General features: G+C 33.5%; 1 protein-coding gene across 1 annotated transcript in view; it reads left to right on the forward strand.

Moving 5' to 3' along the window:
* CCDC178 (coiled-coil domain containing 178) overlaps nt 1-25,000 on the forward strand; it is a 174,373-nt gene that overhangs the window by 68,709 nt on the left and 80,664 nt on the right. Inside the window, exon 18 of the mRNA XM_083823790.1 lies at nt 13,824-13,871. Within this exon, the coding sequence (XP_083679916.1) occupies nt 13,824-13,871 (48 nt within the window). The remainder of the gene's footprint in view (nt 1-13,823; nt 13,872-25,000) is intronic.

Genomic DNA, 25,000 nt, shown 5'->3' on the forward strand with positions numbered 1-25,000 from the left:
AAAGTGTAAATTAAATTTTTCTACCTGTTAATTTTTGCAGAAAAAAAAAATCTTATTTTATGTCAGTTACATATTTTGTATGAATATTCCATGTTTTAAACAAGCAATAATTGATCATTTGATCTGCTTATGACCTCTAAAAATTGTGCAGATTAGTTGTGTTGGCAGTCATTTTGTAGACCCTGGCAGTCATTTGCATTGTAATATTTTGTTGGTGTATAACCTTAAATTAATAAACTTATAGTTGACAGAAAATATAGCAAGGGAAAATTTAGGCACTTCTTAAATTCAATCAGAGTTTAGATAAAACACAGACTATATTAATGTATGGGCACTGTTATAAACTCTATTAATATAGCTGAAAGCCGTCAAGCACCAGTGACTCCCAGAAACATAAAAAAGTTTGTATTAAAAATCACTGAACAGTACAAAAATGGGAACAATGCATATAAATTAAATTCTACACCCAACTTTATAAAATACCTTTCTATGTAGAACTATCTTTTCCTGCTATGCACACTGAATTCTAGTAAATTTTAGATTTTTGTACTGTAAATGCTCACATGTTTAATGGGTATATGTGTATTTTCATAATTTTTTTAACATATTAAAATGGTACACATAGTTAAGAAAATATTTTTTTTTATAGTTAAACACATCTTTGTAGAAAAAGTTACTAATAAGAACAGCAGTATTTATTGTTGTCTGCATTTGTGTGATTCACAGTTGAACACTTCTCTTGTGTATTCAGTGACAAATGGCAATCACTTTATCATTTATCTTATGACAAATAGCAGATTCAGCCACAAACTGCTGGCCGTAGCAAACTTACAGGATGAAGTTCTTTATTGTTTATGGTTTGTGGGCTGATGTATTCATGCCTTGTTTATTTGTGAAATGAACAAAAATCAGTAAGCAGGCATGAACAAAATTTGGCCACACAATCAGTTGTACTCCCCACCCACCCACATTTTCCAAGGACCTTGCAAGGAAATTCGCTGAACTAGGTCTAAGCTGTAAGCTGCCTTTAGAAAAAGAAGAAGAAGAAAAAAAAAGTCATTAGAGGATGCACCAAATTGTGACATTATGCCCTTAAGCCAAAATAACAGTGAATGGAGTTCCTACCTCGTATTAACCTCCTGAATAAAGGTCTTCAGTTTCATAGCTAGATGTTGTCATAGTCAAGTGATGTCAGACAATTCCAGGGAAGAAAATTTGCTATACTTTGATAGCAGTCAATCTGAGTAATAAAAGAGAAAATCATTAACATGTGTTATGAATTTGCATACTGTGTTTTTATATTGCTTTACTGTCGTTATTGTGCACTTATTTACATAAATTGAGAAAGTCTCAGGTTGTCATTAGGGATCAAGGTCTTTTCTTATCCTCTTTAATTTTCTACTTAAACAGGGTTCTGTTCTGTATGGTATCACTGTAGAAATGTCTTACCATGGGCCCGTATAAAAAGAAGCAGTTAGCTGTAGGCAAGGAGCAAGTATGTCTAGAACTTTGTGTAGTTTGAACTAGATCCGTAGCTGAGATTTTTGGTGAAAGAACTCTTTTTCCAGGCTTTTGTCCTATGGTGAGAAGTAAAAATGGCTTTCTTTCTTGTAATGATCTATAGAAGGAGACTGAGCCCAGAGACCAGTTAGTGCTGTAAAATTAAGAAACCTTGGTCTGAAATTAATTGAAGGTTCAGGCAATGTATCTGAAGTGCTGATGTGATATATTCTTATTGATCTTCTCTTTGTGAAGTTTAAATCCCTTCAGTCTGAACATATCATCATTCTTGCTTCTAATCTGGGTCCATTTTCTGGCAAAGGTAACCCTAAACTTGGTGGAATCAGCCTTTGTGAGGCCATCTTGCTGTAGGGAATCCTTGGTTACATACATAATTCATAGCTCCTCCTCTGTGTTTTTATCACTTGTAGTTGCTAGAAGATTGGCTGGAACATAAGATGAAGGAAATAGGATCTGGTCTCAGGTCCCAGCATATGGAGTTGGTGGGGAGAAGGACACACTCTGGTCCCCGCACATGGAGATGACATGGAGTATGACACACTGGGGTCCCGATCACCCACAGATGGTTTTCACATTCTTGTCAGCCTGAGATAGTTATTCTTGAGCCATGTCCTGTGATTAACCCCATTTAAAACAGTTCCATGACTGAGAGAGTACAAAGCACACGTATGTTTTCTCAATTTCTCCTGTCACCACATAAACTTCAGTTTCAGCTTGGAGCTGCAGAAGTGTGTTTTTACATTTGAATGTCCTTTTAGCTCTGGAACTGAAATTTGTAGTAGTCTACTGATATAAGCCTGAATCAATGAATCAGTTCAGTGACTGGGGCTTCAGTCATTGATACTTCACCAGAGCTGTCTAGACCCAGAATGTATGTTTTTTCCACTGAACTTCATAACTGCATGCCACATTTGTAGTAAGAACCAGATTCTTTTAGTACCAAAGTAAGGTTCCAGCTTTTTACATTTTGTCAAAGCGTATTAGTTCATGAACAGACAAAGTTTTTTTCATCTAAGTTCATAGTACATTGACTCATTGGCATATAAAGTATGTAGTGTCTGTATGGCAGTAAGCCATGGCAAAACTTTTCAAAGATCTCACCAGCCTAAAATATTTATTTCATTTTAGTAGCTTCATATATATTTACAGGAGAAAAAAATCGGTGCAGAAAGAATCAGTAACTATGCAACCTATTTTTTTCAGTATCTCATGGAGACTATTGATAAGTTTAAATAACCGTCTAACTGCTATTATAATCAAAGATGATTACCTATCAGCAAAAGTATCTGTCTTAATACAATGTCCGTGGTCTTGATCAGTAGAGGTCTAGGAAAATTGGAGACACATTGGTGGCAGTAGTTTGTTCTGAAGCAACTTCTTTTACTCACTTTTCTCAACATACAAATTAGATGCATGATAACTGGCAGTTGCAATTGCATTGATAGTTTATTGAACATGGTTGGACTGCTTGTCTTTATGGGAAAGAAAAAAAGTTCTGAGAAGCGTATAATCTTTACCAGAAAGGCACAACCTCCAGTTTTTTTTACCAACTGAGATAGTATTATTTAAAGATGTTAAAACACCTTGTCATTTTATTAAGAAATTTTATTTCTAGAACTTTATGCAGTTGCTTAGAACTTCATATTTTAAATATCTTTTCTGAAGAATTATTTAATTGATTTGCAGGAGAATTTGTTGTTTTCTGAATGCAATGTTGTAAGTCTGGCAAGTTTTACAGAGTGCAAGAGTAACTTAAACTTCTAAAAATTCTTAACTATATGGTATACATTCTGACTCCATAGTCAAAGGCAGGAGATCTATGCAAAGGTAATCTTAGTTTTATAGCCATGACTTAGATACCACAGCTAAAAACATTACTCTTTTTTTTTTTTATTTGATACTTCATATATTAATACTCTTAATCCACACAAGTCTGTCAAAGCAAAATGGAAGGTTAAAAGCTGAACCTGCCACCATATGATGGAGCAGTTTTAGTTGCAAGAATTTTGAACTATCTGATTATGGAACAAGGAATTTGAAGTCAAAATGGCTCAGTGGGCTATCCACTGGTGAAAAATGGGTAACATTGATTTTGTAGAAAAACCTTTTGATGATTTTCGCATCATAGGGGAGTATAGGCACCTGCCTGAGGCTAACCAAATGCAGTAAGCAGTCCAGCAAACAACCCAAAAAACTGTGTGACTGAGATTTTATGACAGTGAAATTACACACACTAAATGGGGTAGGGTAGGTGTGTAATTATGCACACTAAATGGTTTGGGGTAGAGGGCATGTTTTCTTGTTGAAGAGTCTTGTGATGATAGTATTAGATTCTCTCTTCAAAGAGAAACTCATGAAGAATATATATGTCAGTAGAAAAAAGAACTGTGATTAAAATCTTTCTTTTAAAATTCAGTCATTAAAATCATTAAAATTTAAGATATATGGATGTTCTATGGATGATATGGAAGATATATGTATGTCCTATGGATGTTCTTAAATTCCATGCATCTGATTATGGAAAAGAAGTTTACAAGCAGAAAGAAAGAATGGGACTGTTCCAACTCGGAGACATTTTGGCCTTAAAAGATATAACTGGGAAAGCAAAAAGCATTCTTTTGTTTTCCCTGTAGAAGTATCTCCTGCCACTCCCTGATATTTCCTCTAGTGAGTCACTAGCAGGGTTGGTGTAGAACTAAGCATCCCATCACACCACTTAGCTTTTTCTACAGGAGAAAACCAAAGAAGCTGACTCAAAGACTGTTGGTAACAGCTCCAAAATGGGATCCTGCTAGCATTCTAATAAGAGCGTTGTGTCTAAAGGACATGGATAGGATGTATTTAGAATGTTGGGAGTTGACATTTAAGTCCATTCCAGTGGAATTGTCTCCTTCTGCTTGCTGAAGGAAGCTGACATTACGATAAATTATAAGATAGTTATTTTCATCTCTTTCTATCCATTCTGAACGTGAAATAAGAACAAGAGGGTTTATTGTTATAGCTAGGAACAACAGGATGTTTAGAATCATACTTGTGAAGAAGTTGCCTGATTAAGTGTTAGACAGAATGTTGGGTTATGCCTGTGTCTGCGATATAAATAAACCCCACAGGAATATAAGGGATTGTTTCAACCCAATAAATTGTGTACACCAGTGTATTTTATTTTGGTGCAGAACAGGCAAGAGGAAGAGGACACAGTTCTACAGTTTTATTACTTGATGATCCTGTCTGCCTGCTAAAGAAGGATTAAAAACAAAATGAAACAAAACAAAACCGAACCAAACCAACCAAAGAAACAAAACTCTTATACATCCTGTTTATATTAATTCATGGAAAATAATAATCTGTGTAGATCTATGATTTGTCTGTCATATTTCCTAGCAATGCAGTTCCAGTGCTGATAGTTAGTTCATAACAAGTTTGTTAGTTGAGACTTGTCTATGTGACGTATGGAATGCCACTATTCTGCTCTTCCACAGTCTTTAAGCATTTTCAGTCAGCCAATTTTTTCTATTATCAAAAATAAGTTAACTGCACAATTTACTCAAGTTGATCTCAGTAGCTTAAATTTCCCAGCAAAATATGTCCCTAAGAGGAATCACTGGTTAAATTAGCTGAAATAGCACTTTTGAGAAACGAAACAGGTGTGATTTGAATACACATCTTTTTAGATTTTAATAGCTAGCCAGACCTATGCTTAGTTAATAGAACTAAAAATCATTATTTAAATGTTTTTTTATTTTTTTTATTTTTTTTAATTTGAGTTTGGCTTTTAAGCTAAAACATACCACCCCTGTTTGTCAAGGTATATTGCTTTTTATTTTAAAAAAATAAAAATAAACTATAGTGGATCAACAGTGGTGAAAAGCTGTTATTACTGTTTGATCATGTCAGAGATTAATGTAGTTGATAACTGTTTTGCATGTAAGCAAGCACAGAGATGTTTCATCACTAGTTAATAGTGTTTCAATAAGCACATCATCTTTCAGTAGATAGTGGTGCAGAGTAGTCAAATAAAACTTAAAAAGAGTGTCATTTTGGAAGTTTGAGTTTTGGACAGGAAGGCTAATAATGATAGCAGACTTTAAAAACATATCAAAACAGGATGAAAACACAGGATATTAAAAAATAAATAAAAATCCTTTCTTGCCAAACATCATAAAAGGCTCTTCAAATGAGTGTCTCAGGACCTTTTGCCCCATAGATACACATAACAGTTACTTCAGTCTTAATTCATTCTGGTTGCAAATTAACAGCCCAGTTTTGTAAAAGGACCTGCATGAGCAGTTTTGTACATTTCAGAGTGTATTTGAACAAATATCTGCACTGATAGTGCCCTCTCTTGAAAATATATTGATCATAAAACCTTAGTATCTTCTTCAATCTGCTCAGCCTGTTCTTCCTCAGGTTGATGTAGGTTTTGAGACAAATGTCAGTGGAAGCTCAAGTGGGTTGTTCATATATTATGAATTAGCAGATCTGATAGAAATGGATTCTGTTACTGTAGATCACAAGATTAAAACTTAGGCTGGAAGTCTTTTATTCTTTTTTGACTAAGAACTGATGAAATTCCTACTGAGACTTCACCAGAAAAAAAACACATGAATCTGCAATGGATTAATTGTAAATATCCATATTGATTTCTAATGCAATTTTAATCAATACATAGTAAAGAGAAGACTTTGTCCTTGATGAACATTAATCTTCTAACAGTGATTTTTTTTTAACTTGTTATAAAGTATTCCAATAATCCCACACTAAATTTTACACAGAAGAAGAAAGCCATCTACAGATCACTTAACAAAAGATTAGGACCATGATAGCTATTTCAGATTTTGTCTACCTTCCTTTTTTCAGAACATCCTTTAGCTATTGTAGAATATGAAGAATATGTAGAATATGAAGACCATATCTCTCCTCTCTATCTATGCAGCCCATTGTCGTCAGTAGAAACTTTGCATTTAAGTAAATAGTAAAAAGTTCATTTAGCAGGTGCTAAATGTACAATAGTAGTGCATTCTAGTCTATGCACCAGAAACTTGAATAACAAAAATCTTTAGTATCTATTAGTATATAAAATCTGAATATTATAGAACAGTTTCAGACTAAAAGACTAAAAACTTTATCTTTCCGCTTAAATGTTGAGTGTAAAATGAAATAGGTGCAGAAAAATTAAAATCTATAGTGTCCATTCAATGAGGTAATTTTAGTCTACAATTTGTAATTGCTTGATATTTATAATAATTAAAAAAAAAGGTTAAGAAAAAGTTAAATTTAACATATATTTATTTTGTTAATGCTCTTTGTGAGCATTAGTATATGCTCACTGGAGATCTGTAAGCTAAAGAATACCTACTTACTGTACCTTAAAATCTGAAATTTAATAAGCTGCACCTGTAGAGAATAAAAGTAAAATGGTTTTACTCTTATGAATGGTGTTGTAGTTTTGATATTTTGGATACTTTAATGTGTTACATTAATGTTATTTTTATAATTTTTGTTTTATATTTTTTTTATGTTCCTTATACAGTACTCCTGAAAACTGTTATATTTGCCACATGAGCACAGCAATTACATCCCCTTAGTGATTTAATCATACACGTTTGGTGTCAGATCACTTGGTTTGACTATTTCAATTTATCTGAAATTCATAAATAATTTAATCATTAAACAGATATTACCATTTCTTTATTCAAAAAGTTATGTGTATATGGGCAGAGGACTTTCCAGAACAGTTAGATTTCTGAACCTTTAGTTGCATGACAGTAGAATACTCTTTAGTCCTAACAGCGAAAAGCTAATCTTTTAAATCCAAAATATTGTGATTTTTTTCTCATCCCAGTTGCCGAAGTATATTTTTATGTCCTATATTCTGACCTGTAATTAAAGTCCCATAGTCTGTTTTCTCTAAAACCTCTTCTAATCTAGGACTGCATAAATCTATTGAAAAATAGCAAGTGATACTGCTTACATCAATATAGTCATTCCTAAATTAAAATATTATCCAATATTAAAACATTAAAATATTGCTATTGTTTTTTCTGTTGAACTCAAAGCAGCTTATTATATGTTATATAAATAATATCTTCATTTTTAAATAGCTGGATAATGGAGGTCTAGTGGTTAGGATTTGCTTATTGTAATGCTGTTGGTTGGCTATCATCACAAAAAATTATTACCTGTATTAATGCAATATCTTTTCTTAGGTCTAAAATTCTGCACAAAAATCTAGTAGAAATAAAAACAAAGGAATTTGGGAGATTCTTTTTTTTATTTTGAATTAATTTAAAAGGAATATTTTGAATTTTTATATAATGATGTGAGATAGCTAGAAAGTTGTAACTTATTCCTTTTATGTAAATATGGATTATTCCAACTATCTAATATAACATTATTGTATAATTATTCTTAATCTCTGTTGATCTCATGCCCACAAATGTGTTAGGTAGATTGTTTAAGAGGACCAGATTGATGATATTTTCAAGATGAATACAATGTGTATTTGGAGCAATGAGAGTGTTGTTAACAGTGGTACTACCACTGCTATGCTACCTTTATTCTTGATCAGTGATACAAAAATAATACTTGTTTTGAAAAAGATATTTCTGAAGTTTTATTGACCATAGAGAGTTTTCCAAAATACTTTATTTCAGCTTGGCTTTGGAGATTCAAGACTAAGATAACTCTGTCTTCCATAACAGCAATAAAAACACCTGGCAGATTATTTGTAATTCTAATCAGTTTTTAAACTATTGGCCTTCATTACACAGCCCACAGAGTGCTTGTGGCCCACAACATGTATAATTGTAACCCACCATAAATTAGTAGCATGGCCTCTATAATTTAGTGTTGCAGAAGCTATTGTTTATCCAAAAGAACATTGTTCTTGTGAAAAGATGAGTTACTTCTAACATGTATACTAATTACTGAAAATTATTGTATGACAATTGGATGTCCTCAGCCAGACATAACAAAGAAATACTGTCAGGTTGTCAGCTCGTAAACCTACTCCTTGGAGCTAAGGAACTGGTGATAAGCAAGCTTATGTTTTGAACACAGGTTGAATTTATCTGAAGCTGTATTTTGCTTTTCTGTTTCAGTTCCCTTTTCTGATCTAGGACATTGTGTGTGAAAATGGGAATAGATAATACATCTGTTAATTTTTAAAATATTAGTATAACTGTATTGAGTAAATATTTGAAGATAGCACTTACTATGACTTCTTTGTCTTATAAACAGTATCAGTAAGAACTGATTAGATTGGCAGCTGTCCTTAATTTTCTTCAGTTTTAGAGGTTTCTCAGGTTTCATGAATCTCCCTAGCAGTAGAAGATATTTTTACCTGTGGTGAGGATGATTATTAAATGCTTCTGCATTAAATACATATGCGAGACCACTCTATGCTGTCATAGGTTTGATGAACAAAGTACTTCAGAGTATAAATATGATGTCTTCTTTCATGACTGATGTCAGTCAGGTAGGGGGTTCTATATTGAATGCCTTACTTGCGCATGTAATTAAGAGAAAATTTTAGTTTTGCAGCACAATGTAGATTTGGTTTATAGGTAGATGTAATAGCCTGTTTTACATTTTCTAACTGTTGATTGGAGAGGGGGATAGCTAAGCTTCTCTTATGGCATTAATAAAGTTTGCTCAGAAGACTTAGAAGAGAATAAAAACAATCTGATTAAATTTTGGAAGCCAAATTATAGTTTCATTGCTCAAATTTTGAATTCTGGCATTTTTTTATTATACTAATCCAGTGGTGCCCAACCTAAGACAGGGAGTGAATCAATTAGTAAGAAAGGGTATTATGTTCCCAGAATTTTGTGACCAGAAGTATATTCATATGTGAATAAAATTCAGAACCCCTATTGTACAGTTGTGGCTTCACCAGCCATGTGATATGAGGTCATTTGACCATCATTTCTGGAGACAGTGAAAACTTTGGTTAATGTAGAGTAGTATAGATATTTCATAAGGTGATTTGAGCATTATATAGGTACTTGCATACAATTGTTTTTATAACTGCAGATAAATAAAAATGGGTTCTTGATGTCTCTTTTTGTTGTATTATTTGTTTTTGTTTGATTGTTTTGTTATTGTCTGGCAAAATCAAAGAACACTACTATTATGGGACTGCACACATTTTCACAGTTTAAAATTTTATTGTCCCTCAGGACTTTTAATAAATGCTGATGTTAACTTTCCTAGATCTTGTTTATATTTTCTGGTATTTTAAATAATTGGTATTTTGCATTAATCTTATGGAGAACAGATATGTAAAGTGAGACAAACTTGGGAAAGCAAAATAAAATCACAAATGACATTTAGTGGGAAAACCATGAAAGGGAATTGTCTTTAATTAGTTCACAGTTGGAGATTTGTTCGTACTGCTTATTTTAGTTAAGTCTTTCATTGGGGAGAAAAGAACTATTTAACTTTCAAGATCCTTGGAGGGGAGAGGGCCTTGAAACACTTATTATATATATATCTCAGACACACCTTCCAAAATAAACGTTCATTTTCTATGTAGCCATGCTATATTTCCTTAATAAATAATTATTTTAAATCTATAAAAGTTACTCTTTGTATTGAAATTGGATTATTCTCAAAGCAGGGCTAAAGAAGAGAACTTTAATATCCGTATCTTCCTGTTTGTGCACTGAAAAACAAAAGCTTTAATAGCATTGGAACTTATATTCTTGGCTTGAATGGTTTGGAGTATTTGCTTCTCACTCAGCAAATTCTAAGACACCTATCCTTAAAATCAGCTGTTAATGCTGTCTTTCACGTCTAACAAATAGAACATCTCTGCATCTAAATTAGCAAAGCTACTTTGCTTCAAAACTGACTCCACTCTGTGTGGTATAAGATGGAGGCTGAAACCTCATGCAGCACACCATACACTCATTACCAGGTAGCTGTCTCTCCACATCCATGCATTCAATTGTAAGAACCTCAGAAGCCACAGCCAGCAGTTCTTTCTTTGCATAGTCAGGAAAGAACCTCCTACTGCCTTGCTTTCAATCTACTCTTCATTTTAAGTTTACAGCTATTTCTTTTTCATTAAAAATATTCTTTTGTTCTGCTAATAAACACATGAGGAGTGTGTTAGAGCAGGATTAAATGAAAGCTGGTTTATGTGAGTTGCAGTTCTGAAGATTAAGAGAATCTGAAAAATAATACATTGTCAGTAACCTTGCTCAGTAAGTTAGGAACTAGTATACATGGTGTGTGCTGTTGGGATAAATATTTGTGTGCTATAGTGTCCAAGAGTTAGTTACCGACAACAGTAAATGTCTTTATTGAAAGCGAAAAAGTTGTTCTATTTTTCCACTCCTTTTTGCTATATTGAATCCTGATCAAACTTTATAGTAGCACACATATATGTATTTGCAAATAAATATTTAATTCTCTGCTGTGAACAGAAATCTTGTTTTGCTCCATTTGCCTTCCCTAAAACTATCCAAGATGTAAAGGGGTTACCAAGACAAAAATGATTCTAATTCTGCTTTACTAACAGATGTTCCTCAGTGCTATTTGTATGTTGAAAGTCTGACATTCCTGATTTTTTAAATCTGACCTGGTACTTAATAACATAGCTTTTAAAGTCACTTTAGCTTCTTATCTTACCACCTTGTCTGATCATTCCTCTCTTAACATTTTTGTTTTGAAATTTATTAACCTTTTGAAAACAAACAAATTCAAAACATGATTATTCACACAGACAAGACCATCACCAATCATTTTCACGTTTTCAGAGGCAATCTCATGGATTCCACAAGAGTAAGAAATATTTATAGTGAAGATTTATCTTCTGCCTACTACAGGTTCTAGATATGAAGTTCAAACTATCTTATCAAGAATTTTCTCAGTCTTTAGATTTTCCTTTGTTGTAACCAATTTTGATGCTATTCGTAATACAAATGAGTGTGGAAACACAGTATACATACGAAGGCAAAGTTTAGCACTAATATTCTATCTTGACAGTAGCGATAAAAACTGGGAGGCTATGCCTCATTGTTTAGTGACAAAATTAATGACTATTATTATCCATCTTTCTTTTCACCTTTCTTTGCATCTGCATTCCTGAGTACTGTGGACTGAAAATTAAACTTAAAAATTAGACTTTATACAGAGATGTAAAAGAATACTTTTAACAAGTTCTGGTTTGCAATTTTAATGTATTAATTTTAATGTATTAGCTATTTATTTTATTTTATTTTTTAATATCAAAAAGGTGTTTAAGTGGGCTTAGAAAACCTATGGCTATCACAATAGCTAAAATCTAAAGTATTGATTACACTAGCTTATTAGATAACCAGAAGTTCAAAGTCTCAGCATCAGTAGATACTAACGAGGTATGATAAATGCTTTCATATTTAGTAACTTGAAAAAGCCTGTTTTGTTTTGTTTGTTTGTTTTTTAATTTGTAATTTATATAGTACTATAGAATACTGCTATTCAAGAATCTGACTTTCAGCCTTTAATGGCTAGTTGAAGATGGCTACAGGTCTTGGTACCACTTCAGTTAAGAAAAATCCAAGCTTAGTTGTAAGTCCTTCTGATTCTTTGAAGTATAAGAAAGTTATGATGTCTTCTAGCTTAAACAAAATCGATCAACATAACATATACTAAATTATCTGATGTCTGTTAGCTTATGGTGATTTTTTATTTTATTTTATTTTTTTTTGCTAGAAATGACTTGTCACATCATAAATCATCCTTCACTGAAGGATTTGGTTTTATCTTCTATTTTTGTACTTAGCAATGGTGAGAATTGGAGGCCCTGGGTGGAATGGATAGAAGTAGTGACAGCTGAGGAAGTAAAGAAATACAGAAAATGTAAGAAAATATGTGTCATTTTGTATTCTTATAATTAGATTGCTGCTATTGGATAATGCAGAGGGTGGGAAGTAAACTGTTTACAAATTCTGAGCAATAGAATGTGTACACAAAATTAGGCAGGGTTGTGCATGTGGGAAGATGTTTTCAGTCCCTAGGAGAAGGCAGAGATGATTAGTCCATCCTTTTTTCATCAAGGATCTCCTTTCAAGAGCGATTCCAAAAATTATTTATATATTCTTAGCTGTCTTCTGATGGAATCTTTTTTTTTTTTTCATGGGTTATGAAAGCATTTTAAAGAGACTAACCGTCTGTGCTTAAAGCTAATGTTTATCGATATCCTCGCAAATGCTAAGCACCCTTTTGTCCACTCTTTAAAAAGTCAATAAATCATATCTGTGCCAAAATGTGGGAAATCCCAAAACAGAAGACAGTCTTTTATGGCAGCTACATGAATAAATTGGATGAATAGATATTGCTTGTTCAAGTGCTTCAGATAACATTTGTAACCATAGAGTTGCACAGTCCATGGACACCACCTCAATATACTTTGTTTCTGTAAGTGCTTTTCCAATTTTTTCCTTAGTTTACTCAGAATAAGTATGAATATCCTCTTCCACAAGATTTAAGCAGCATAAAGGTTAGTGTCTTGAATTAAAACACAGAACCAAAATTCAGGACAAATTACTTTCTCTGATACTGATTTATTTATTTTTTTATTTTTTTTTGGCTTTTTGTAAGTAATTTAGGAGTGCATGTTGTTATTGTTAAGACTGCCAGAGTATTAAGGAGGCACCATATAAATTGAAAACTTCCAATACCTATCTGTTTTCTGCCATGTTGGGTATCTTGATAGATTGTAATGAACAACTGGGGGCAGGATAATTACTTTTGTGTTAATAAGATATTTCTATACTAATTGTTTCTGATGCTATATGATTTTTGATATTTTGTCATAAAACAAAAGTGTTGATTGAAAAATGAGTCTGTTGAAAGACCCTTTCCTCGTGCACTTGTTCTAGATGCTGAAAGTCAGTCAAAATAAAAAAAAAATCTTTGGATGTCCTTCTCTATTTTTTTACTAGTACAAAAGAGCTATCTGTACAGAAAAAAAAAAAAAAAAAAGGCAACGGAAGGAAATAAAATGACGTGTATGCAATGCTATGTCCAAATGTACTAGAGGGAAGATGGAACATTGGGTGCCCAAGCTACCTTTCATGGTTCATTTGTATTCACTGGCTGCATAATTAAAAGAGTAAATAAGAAACCTTAATCAAACAAAGAGGTTGTTTTGCCAGAATCTTACTCTGACAGGCCAAATGCTTGTTTGGTCTTATCCACAATCCTCAAAAACTGGCTGAATAACCTGCTTGAATATCTTGAGGCAGGAGTCAAAAACAGAGTGAAAGTTTCAGATACAGATATTATATGTTTGTTATTTCCTTTTTTTGTAGCTTTGTTCTGGTTCTGTTATCAATTGCTCCACTCTGTGCTTTGCTGGGGTAAGATCATTTTATACTTTAATTTTGTTTAGTTATAACTGAGGTTATACAGTGGTCTAACAAACCCGGAATACTTGATTTCTGTGAGAAACTTGACCTATGTGCAGGGTTGGTTAGCATACTCATATAGTCCTTGCCATGCAACATGTCATGTGGAATTCTTGCACACAGGTTGAACGATTTTCAGGAGGAAAGCTGATTCCAGCATCAGCACAGGCAGTACCAGATGCCATGTTTGGGATAAAGAGTCTCTGTTCACAGATGAATACAATGATCCTTGGGCAAATAGCAGGCATGGTGAATATGGCTTTTGTCTGTCTTAATAGGACTGATAATACATTTACAGCTGTGAAAGTAAAAACAAAACAAAACAAAAAAAAATAAATTGTCATGTACGTGTCTGGGAATCTTAGCTAAAAAAGAGAATGATAAAATTCTTCTGTATTTGGATCTTTCCAGTGATTGAGAGCCAGAATGTGAAGTTAGTGAAAGAAATCACTACAGGTATTGGACATATAACAGATACTGTCTAACTCATTTTCAAGTAGTGTTAGAAAAAGTGTCTTCTAAAGGTGGTCTTTATTGCATACCTTCTCTTGTATTTGCTGCATTGTTAGTAACTTATTTTGCTAGACAATTTGAGGAAAGCATAAATTGCTTAAGTGGACAGATTATAAAGGATATTTTTATTTAGATTTCTGAAAATAAGGGCTTTCTCTTATCTTCTTGTTGGAAAGGAAAATTTCTTCCACTTCCTGCAAAGCATCTGTTTCCCAGACAACTCACTGGTCCCTTCTGAAGGAATGTGATTGTATATATTTCTTTCTCATTATTGCATCCTCTACAGGAGATCATCAGAACACTTAGTTAATAGAACTCTATTTGCACCAAATTGGTTTCATAATTCCGAGATTTTAGTCTTACCTTTTCACCCACCAGCTAATCCAGAAGCTCCAGCTTCAAGGTTACCATCAAGTTCTCCATTCAAACCCCAAACCTTCAACTTTGACAGAGCTGATTTATTGTATGTGGCTAAACATAGTGTTAGCAAGACATTCAGTAATTGTTTCTGCTCAGTCATAAGTCTTTCAGGAGGAAAACTTAGGCTCTGAAATGGAAGAAGTTTTTCTTACGGATGTTGATTAAAGCCTTGCTTCAGTGATCCTTTAATCTTGGACTGTTTGCTGTCACTGGAATTTCTGAACTCTGTTTAGTGAAAGTGCTGTAGGCAACAAAACCCCAGATAAGTTACTACTACAAGGATTTTTTAGTATTTGTTTATATGACAATACAAGTTTCTAAATACATTAGTGAACTAAAGCTGTTAGACTGTCATCTTTAATGTGAATTCAGTGCTTAAAAAATCTGAGAATATTATCTTTTGAGTCATGATTAAGTATTTCTGCATTGTCTACTTCAGCATTTCCTTTTTTATTTTTTACTTTTTTTCCTTTTTGGCAGCTGTGACAACTGCAAAAATTATTATTAATATTATTAGTAAAATAATCTCAGAAGAATTTCACATAATTATAGGTAGTGTTAATTAGGATAGGCTCATAAGATAGAAGTCATTCAATAAGCAACATGGTATATTCATCAGTGAGGGTAACAATTAACAAGCTCAAAGACACTACTAAGAAGATCCCAGCATATAAATACATTAAGAACACTTCACTTTTCTGTAGAAACAATTAAGAAATTATTATTGATTAGATTGTTTAGAATTTCATGAAGATTCTCTTTACTAGTTCTGTAAAGATTCTGTTCCACTGTAAATCCCTGTATATGGCTAAATATGTTTTTGCCTTTAATTTGCCTATTTTTGAAATGGCATGTTGAGATAACCTGATCTTGATGTCATAAATAAATAAATAATAAAGGAAATACATAGAGCTAGGGTATAAAAAGGTTGCTTTTCCCCTTTCTCTTCCTTTTCCCTTTCAAATAAGAAACTGGAATGCTTTAAGATTTGAATGAATGACATTAGAAGTTATTCTAATAAGTATTCTTTCCTTATTGTAGTCTAAAGTTTCTTCATAATTTTTCTTTCTATCATAGTTTTTTTTTTATTTCATCCCTCCAGATTTTTACCTGATGTATGGTTTCATCTACAGTCATTACTCCCATACTGCTTTAAAACTCTCCATCCCAACTTACCTCTTGCAGGATTGCTTGTCCCCATGACTCTTTACTTCCCTCCAACCTAAATCACTTATTTTTTGACATAGAAATATAAAGTCAGAGCTGCTCCTTTTCAATTTAACCTCTGTACAAACTGCAATGTTAAATGTTCCTAAAAAGGAACATTTTTTTTGTCCTAAAGTTCTCACACATTGTTGTGTTAATTACTGTAACAAGAGCCTGAATTTGCCAGACCTTTGAGGGAGAGCCGTCTATGCCTTTTTCTTAAAGAGAATAAACGTGTCAGAGTTTGATGTGTGGGGTCCTGTCATAGCGGTGTATGGGATATATTGACCACGGACTTCAGGGTCATAGTTTGACCTTGATAATAGGAATGGTTGTTTTGGAGGAAGGCAAATGAAAATTACTGGTATGTATGTATCCAGTACCTGTTTCACCTTGTGAATTTGACAAACGTTGAAGTTGACTAAAATTTGCAAAACTTCCAAAGTATTCATCCAAGGCACCCTCAATTCCACTAGGCAATCTTCTTTACTCACTCTTTTTTTCTTTTTTTTTCCCCTCTTGAGGCATGAATAAAATTTAATGGAAAGCTTTGTCATCCATGTGGTAAAACCACCAATATTGGCCCCAGTTAGATATTTTTTCTAGATGTGTGACATCTGATATGCTATGCTACTCTATATATCACTGCTTGTGCCAACTGTAGTTTTTCTAACAGATGTTAGCTTTATCGTTTGTTCTCCATACCATACATGTGAATTCTAAATCTGTGTCCATATCAGACTTTTGGTTTTATGTGTTCATATTTTTCTTTGCTAACCCTATTAATACCACTGAATTGTCTTTGAAGTTGAGCATGGCAATGATTGTCTCCAGGAGTCTCTTTCTTGTCAAATCATTCTTCATCAGGTTAAATGGTTTTCACGCTCTCATATTAAGTTAGAATGAAGAAAAGTTGGAAATGAAAGACCTGTTTGTTTTCTCCTTACACCATTTAAAATAGACTATAGTCTAGGATATTGTGAGTTCTATGTGGAATTAAATCTTTTGGCCCAGGAATCCAGGATGTACAAGCTGCACTGATTCAGCTCTGGGTAACGTTTTAACGTATTGATTCCATCTCAGAAGTTTTAAGAATGATTTGTATCTCCTTGTGTACAATCTACGTCCTTCCCTTCCTAAGGGATCTTTCCTGTGAGAATGTTTTGTTAAATTCACACCTACAAAACAGACTGAAGTTTTTCCCTCCATCCTTCTTTCCTGAAATTTATTACAGCTATTTGCTATCTGTCCTTATGTCTTATTGTTTCCTTTACAGTTTCTGTGTCGTTGTTGCTGTTGTTTTGTTTGATTTGTTGTTGTTGTTTTCAGCAGATAACTCCTACATATTCCTGGCATAGACTCTTCTCCTGAGTTTTAGGCTAAATCACATTCCCAAATCCCTCATATACCCAGGTGACCATCATTCATCCTTGTTTTCACATTTCTAACCCCTAAAAATGGGGCTATAAGATCACCTCAGGTTTCCACAACAAGGGTTCTTTCACAGTGGTATAAACCTCAATGTCTTAAAAAGTCAAATTTTACTAAATATTTATATATTTTTTTTATTTTTGATTTTTGGAAATAACTGGTCGTATGTGCTTTATTGACAAAACCATAAAGGCATTGAATAAGTTGACTGTTACTCAAAAATCTTGCAACACTGCATGCAGGTACTAGTTAGGAAAAGTAGTAGGAATTTATTTTATTTTATTTTGTTTTTGTTTTATTTTGTTTTATTTGTTTGTTTTGTTTTATTATTTATTTTATTTTATTTTATTTTATTTTATTTATTTATTTTTATAGTCAGTAAGAATCTTCTCCATAAACAGGAGTTTTTGGAGATTGAGAGTATTAGTGGTTCCAAGAGTGATTAAGCAAGTTTGTGGACAGCAGTTACATAAACTGATGCTGAAGAAAATAGCCATGACAGACCATACAGATGATGATGAATGGATAATAATCCAGAGATTGAAGATGGCTTGGCAGTGAGGAAATACTTTTTATAAAGTAGTAAAGTTCAAGTGCTCTCCCTCAATAACATCCCTTTCTGCCAAGAATACTGGACTAGAGAAAATAGTAGTCTAATCCAGTAAAATTTTTGTTGTCTTGCACTCTCTTCTGAGCAGTGAACACTGTGAAGCCAGTTGTGTCAGGCAGGCTCCTTAGCAGCAGAACTTTCTCAACAGAGAATCTGCAAAATCCTGCTGATTTCATGCCTTATTTCCATGCCTTTGCACCAACCTCTGCTTCCTTCCATCAAACCATTAACATATTGTAAATGGAAAAATGCACCATCCATTTTACTGAGGTTTCAGGAACTGGAAAATACTTTCCATCACCCTTGAGATCTAGCTGTAAGCTCCTGGCTTTTCCCAGGATTTTCATTGTCTTTGCTTGTTCTAGAGGCTTACTACTGTTGTGTAATTTTCACCCTGCCCTAGCCTGTACTCTAGGTGTTTCTTACAGCTGAACATGTTCAATGGCTTTCATGAAAAATTATATTCCCCCTCTCTTCTGAAAGCTCCATCTGACCATGGAGCAGCAGTCAGGACCAAGGAAAGAGTCAGATCTCCTTTCTGCCTTTCAGACATCACTCCCTTTAGGAAACATAGAACACAAAATTCAGAGTAAACTGTCACCAAACAAAATTAATACTGCTTTTTGGTGAAGATGCTCTTCTGATCTTGACAGAAAGCAGTCAGTCTATTCTTTTCTTCAACCTGGATTGGTGTGTCTGCTATGTGCTGCTATATTCCATGACAGGAGGCTGGTGAGGCACTGGAACAGGTTGCCCTGAGAAACTGTGGATGCCCCATCCCTGCAAGTGTTCTAGATCAGGTTGGATGGGGCTTTGAGCAACCTGGTCTGGTGGGAGGTGTCCCTGCCCATAGCAGGGGGGATTGGTATTGGATGATCATTAAGGTCCCTTCCAACTCAAACCATTCTGTGGTTCTATAAACATTTTAAAAATTGCCACTATTCGAGATAACGTTATGTTTAAATCCAGGAAGCTATAGCTAAAGAAGGGTATCAGTCTTGAACTTGAAATTTCCTTTTCATTAATTTAATTTAAGAAAGAGAACAACGATGAAGTACTTTGGAATTTATATAAGAAGTTAAAACCCCCCAAAATATCATAGCTATCAACTCCATACTATTAGGATTGAGACAAATCAAGAAATAATGTTTGGCTTCTCTTTTCGAATGCTTGAATCTACCTTATTTTGAACTAGTGGCTGATTTTCTATAATCTAACTTTGTCAAGGGCTCACCCTGGATGGCAGGTAAGCCCACACAGCTGCTTGCTCAGTTACCCCATCGCCAGTGGGACAGGGGAAGAGGAAGCGAAGAGTAAAAGCAAGAAAACTTGTAGGCTGAGATAAAAAAAAAAAAAAAGTTTAATAATCAAAGGAGAAGTGGAAAAAGAGAGGAAGAAAATAAAAAAAATAAAACAAGTGATGCATAGGCAATCATTCATGAGCTTCCACAGGTCGACTGTGCCTGGCCAATTCCCAAGCAAAAGATGGCTAACCTCTCTAAACTCCCCATTTTCCCCTTTTATTGCTGAGCATGATGTTATATGTCATTGAATATCTCTGTGGCCAGCTCAGATCATCTGCCTTGTTGTGTGGCCTGCCAAGCTCTTGCATACCCCCAGTCTAATTCATTGTGTGGCAGCAGAGCAAGAAACAGAATTCCTTGGTGCTATGCAAGCATCATTCAGCAACAGCTAAAACATTAGTGTGTTCTCAACTGTTCTGGTCACTAATATGAAACCAACACCATCCCACATGCTACAACAAAATGTAACTCCATCCCAGCCAGACCAAGTTTGAAGTTACTAGTCAATAATAAGCACTACTAAGTACTATCACGAAAACCATATATTTGAAAACGTTGTGATATGAAATACAGCTACAGCTTTGATGAAAAAATACTAAATCATCTTTCTGTTAAGAAGCAGGGAGTATTTGTGAGCCTACGTGTGGGAGAAAATCTTAAATAAAGTGACTTTGCAATACTGTAGTCACCTTTGGTAGGAAAGATGTCCAGCATTTTCTAGTAAGTTCTACATGGTTGCTGTGTGTTTAATGCAAGCCTGTGTGTCTGCATTGCAAAACCTCAAGATATGTAGTAACACTTGGAAAATATTATGATGTAACTCTCGGAAAATGCTGACTTTTAAGTGATGACCTCGAAATTGGAATGAGCATCATAAAGAGCAGAAAATGCACAAAATGCAGCCACAAGAGCTTTATAGGGAAGCAAATTCTGAGGACTCAGTAAATATAAGAAAGTTCAGATGGGGAAAAAGTAGTTTCATGGAGAAGAAATATGTTGCACAATGAGGTGGGAAAAAATTTCAGGGGGAATCTTTTCAATATTGTGTTTTAAGTGGAAAAGAAGGTCTATAGGGAAGAATGCGCATGCCCAAGACAAAAAGTCAGGATGATTTTACCTGCCAGAAGGGGTCAGGGAAATGGTCTTGTCAATGAAGTCTAGTATAAACATTCAGGAACATGCTTTTATGTTATATATTCACATAAAACAAAAACAAAAACAAAAAGAAAAAAACACCTCTGGCCAGCATTTCTAAATTATTTAAGTTTACTTAAATGTGGTGAACTATATTTCTTTGTTTCTTTGTTCTTTTTCCCTCACTCCCTTGCTCTATAAATTGCTATATTTTTATGCAAGCCTACAGGGAAAAGATGATATGTGAAAATCTAAATACAACCTTTTGATAAAGACCACTACTTAGTGGTAGATTAGGTAGATTGTTCTTACCTTCTGCATATGTGACTGATTTTATGTAATTTCTTTTTGAGGTACTAGGCACAGAAAATGTGTATTCTAGATGAACATAAGCAGAAATGCTGAATGTTCACAGCTTTTAGTGGCTTTTTGGTGGCCATGAGTATCCACTTTCATTAAAAATGAGGGCTCTACTGTTTCTGGTCCTGTGATTTCTTAGAAGTCATAACCTGAGATCTCCAGATGAAAATATCTACTGCACAAGTACAATTACAGATGATTATTAATGTTTGAGAGTATTAAATACAGGAGATAACTTAAGAATTACAATTATATTGCTTATAAGATATTACTAGTTTTTATTTATTTATTTATTTATTCAATTTGAAAAGACAGATGTACATAACATTTTGTCTGCTACTTTAGAAGCCAATTAATATTGTTTTGGAGGACAATACAAGCTGATAGCAATATTTAACCTTGCTTCCTTCAGTCTTTGGAAGAAAGCCCAAATTCTTAATTCTTCTTTTGTGTTGTATGACTTATTATTAAAAGGTCATGTGCTTGAAATAGACTGTATTTATATATTATGTCTGTATAAACTTCTAATTAAAAAAAAATAATTCTGCTACTACTATAAACTTTCAAGTATGCTTTAGTTATAATGGTAAACTTAGCCTACTTCCTCCCCCCCAGACACCTTTTTATTTTTATTTATTTATTTATTTACTTATTTTTCCAGAAGAATATACTTTTAGAAGAGAAACAGAAAAAGCAGTAGTTACATTTGAAAGTAATAACCTTTTGTAATTTACAAGTGAACTGAATACACTGTATATCAAACTTATCATTGCATGGGTAATGAAAAAAATTGTTGTATAGATATATTTGAAATAACTAGAATTAAGAACACATGAAAGAGACTATATAGCTTAAAACATTGAGAGTAGTTTTTGGTTGCTTTTTGAATTGACAATCCAAATACTAATATGTTACTAATGTTCATCAAGCCAGTTAATTATGCTGTAGGATTTTTTACAATAGTGTGTTCTATGAAAGAAATGATGAAACTGAAGAAAAAAAAATATTTTGTAGTGAATATGTTATTATATAGATTTTTTTGTAATGGGACCTTATCCAAATTGTAGTCTTAACAGATGGGATCTTGTTGGGGTTCCACATATTTAGTTATTTAGGACTTTAGTAAACAGTGATTTTATCCAGTCTGTGATTGGAACAGATGTGATCTTATCAGGGTTCCACTTTTTTCAGGAGCATAAAATTGCCATGATTTGCTGTACAGTGCTATAGTTTACTTTTTGTGCTTTTAGAACCAGAGTCCTTTTTAGCCAGAATTTGCCCTTGGGTCCTAAAAACATCATAATAGGGAGTTAATGTTTTATTCTCTATTAATCCCATTAAATCCTTTTAATATTAGAGCATGTGTTGCTTTATAGCATTAACTAGTGTCTTGCACTCAACAGTATTTTCACAGTTTATGACACTGCTTAGGGCATTAACAAACAGCTGTTTGAATTAAATGAGCAGTTAAGGACCCTGTTCATTAACTCAAAAGTTTCATGTATTTTTAATTCCTTAAATCTAATGGTATTATCACCCTCCAAGATATCTATCTTTGATTATAATTTGCTGTGACCAGTATCGGTTTGGGTGAGATGAGAGAGATTATTTTTTGACTATAAACTCTATCAGTGGTGAACAACTCCAGTGAATCTGAACTGTCTTCTAACAGTTTTAATCTTTTGGGATATAAAACTTTTAAAGTTGTTTACAGCAGTTGTGTTAAGATTTCTTCCAATTTTGTTTACTGATGACTTCATTTAGCTAATGTAAAGAGGCAGTTGGAACAGAATTATTTGCATTTGAAATGGTGCTATCAGAGGTTTCTGACTGACTCATTTGAAAAAAAGAAAAATAAAAAGAAAATTGTATTTGGACATTGACAGAGCATCTAATGGTGTCCTATGTATCAAGTATACATAGGCATTTCATATATTATACAAGATTTAGATCTCTAAGTCTTCATTCTACTTGGAGAATAAATTAACTTTTATTTTAATGTAGATTCTATGTTCTTTGTTATGAGACAACAGTGCTATAAAGATATGTTTTGAACTGAGGCAGATTTGTCATTGCATAGCTTCAATTTTGAAAAAAAAACACTCAATAATAAATGTGTGTTTGCGCGTGCATGTGCACATACATATTCAAGATTAATATTGCTTTAATACATGCTTTTGATGCTTTTAGTGCATTTTAGAATTACATACTTAAGCCCAAGTTCTGCACATTCAGAAGGATTATTCATGTCCACTAATTAGGCATGTGCTTAGATATCTCTGGGAATTAACCCAGTTTTGTCAACCTTTTTTACGCTTTTTAAATTCTTTAAAATATTCTTGATTGTTTAGCTTCACAAAAAAAAAAAAAAAAGTAATTCCTAATGAAATCTTCAGTGAAAAGAAAATAATTCAAACATGCAACACTTCATAATAGGTTTTAATATATTTTATTGCTTACTTAGCTGTCAGCTCAGAGAGCTCCTTTAGTCTATACTCACTGTATTAAAGCATGATAAGGCTTTCTAACAGAATAGTACAATTGTTTAGTTTTTTTTTTCTGCTCCAAGAGTACTTTAAACTCTTTCTTTCACACTGAGGCATAAGATTGTCTATGCTATCTGCAATAACTGAACTGTGCCGCTTCTGGAAAATAACAAAATTACCAGCAATAAGTACCAATCAGTTTTGAGACTTTTCTCTTATGAAGTAATCCAGTTCTAGTATTTCATTTTGCTGCTTTCAGTCTGATTATTCACATTCATGTGAAGCTCTGAGAAATATCTTTTTATTTATCCTTATGATAAATATCCATAATAATAAGTATCCTTAGGAATCCTTTATCCTAAACTCTACAAGGATTATCTTTACCTTTAAGCTTTTGATGTTTTTGGTAAGTTTACATCTCCTCAGGAAAACTCTTGGGACATTTGGATGCATATTCAAGGTGGTCTTTCTCTATGCAATTATCACTCTATGCAGTTATCATTGCAGATTTCAGCCAGGGAGGCCAGAACATTCACAGATGGTAAAGGACTGTCCAAGGTATCTTGCCATAACAAGGGGATAAACACAGAATAAACTGGCTATAATACAAAACAGTCGAGTCTATCTGAAACCTTTAGCCTTGTTTTCATATTCTTCTTACTCTATAAGATATATCAGAATACATCATACAACAAAAATAAGACTCAGTTCTTAAATAAGTTCTTAAAAGGAGCTTGTATCCATTTTTTTATTTGGAATTCCTTTGGAATAGGAAAATTTGCAAGTAGTATTTATGGGGAAGAGTAGTGAGGGTATCTAGACTTGCTCCACCTTCAGACAACTGGCTTCAAATAATTTCTCTCTTCTCTGCCCATGTGAGTTGGAAGGTTCCATTATTGTTTTGTCTTGAAGCCATATTAATGGATACCATACTGCCATGCAGACCTCTGTGTGCCTTTTCTCCTTTCTTTTTCTCTTCTCATTAGAATGGATGCCACATGAAGAAGCACAGGTAATTCCAGTTACCTATACCCGTGAAGGTTGCCATGCACTCATTTCAAATCACAATTGTTGTTAGAAAGGCCAGCTATGAATTACAGATAGTTTCAGCTTTTCCTGAAAAAATGTGTGAAGTCAAATTATGTGTAAAAACATGTCGTACTTCCAAAAGAAGTCTTCTGACCAATTACCTTAAGAGGCTTGACTGAGATTTACACATAAATTTTACAGTTTCATCTTTTCATTCATGTCAGTACAATAGTTCAAACTCAAAAATGCTGAGAATTTAGGGATGACTATTTAAAAGCTGTTTAAATTTTGAAGAGCATACACAATGGAGATGGGGTTGAAACCTTTACCCAGTATTGCAATAAATGTGTTATGTTTGAACTTTATGAGAAAATAAGGTGAATATTATACATTTTATTTATTTATTATAAAATGAATATTTCTTAGAAATATAATTTATTGAGTTTCATCATTTTGTCTTTAGGCAGAATAAGGAAGAGTCATGTAGATAAAAAAATGTGCTGAAATCTACTAGACATATTCACTAAGAAATTTAAAGGAATAGAGAAAAAATGATCTCATCATCTGCATCACTGTTTGATATACTAG

Source organism: Anser anser (assembly GCF_964211835.1).
Source record: "Anser anser genome assembly, chromosome: 2".
NCBI classification, from domain to species: domain Eukaryota; kingdom Metazoa; phylum Chordata; class Aves; order Anseriformes; family Anatidae; genus Anser; species Anser anser.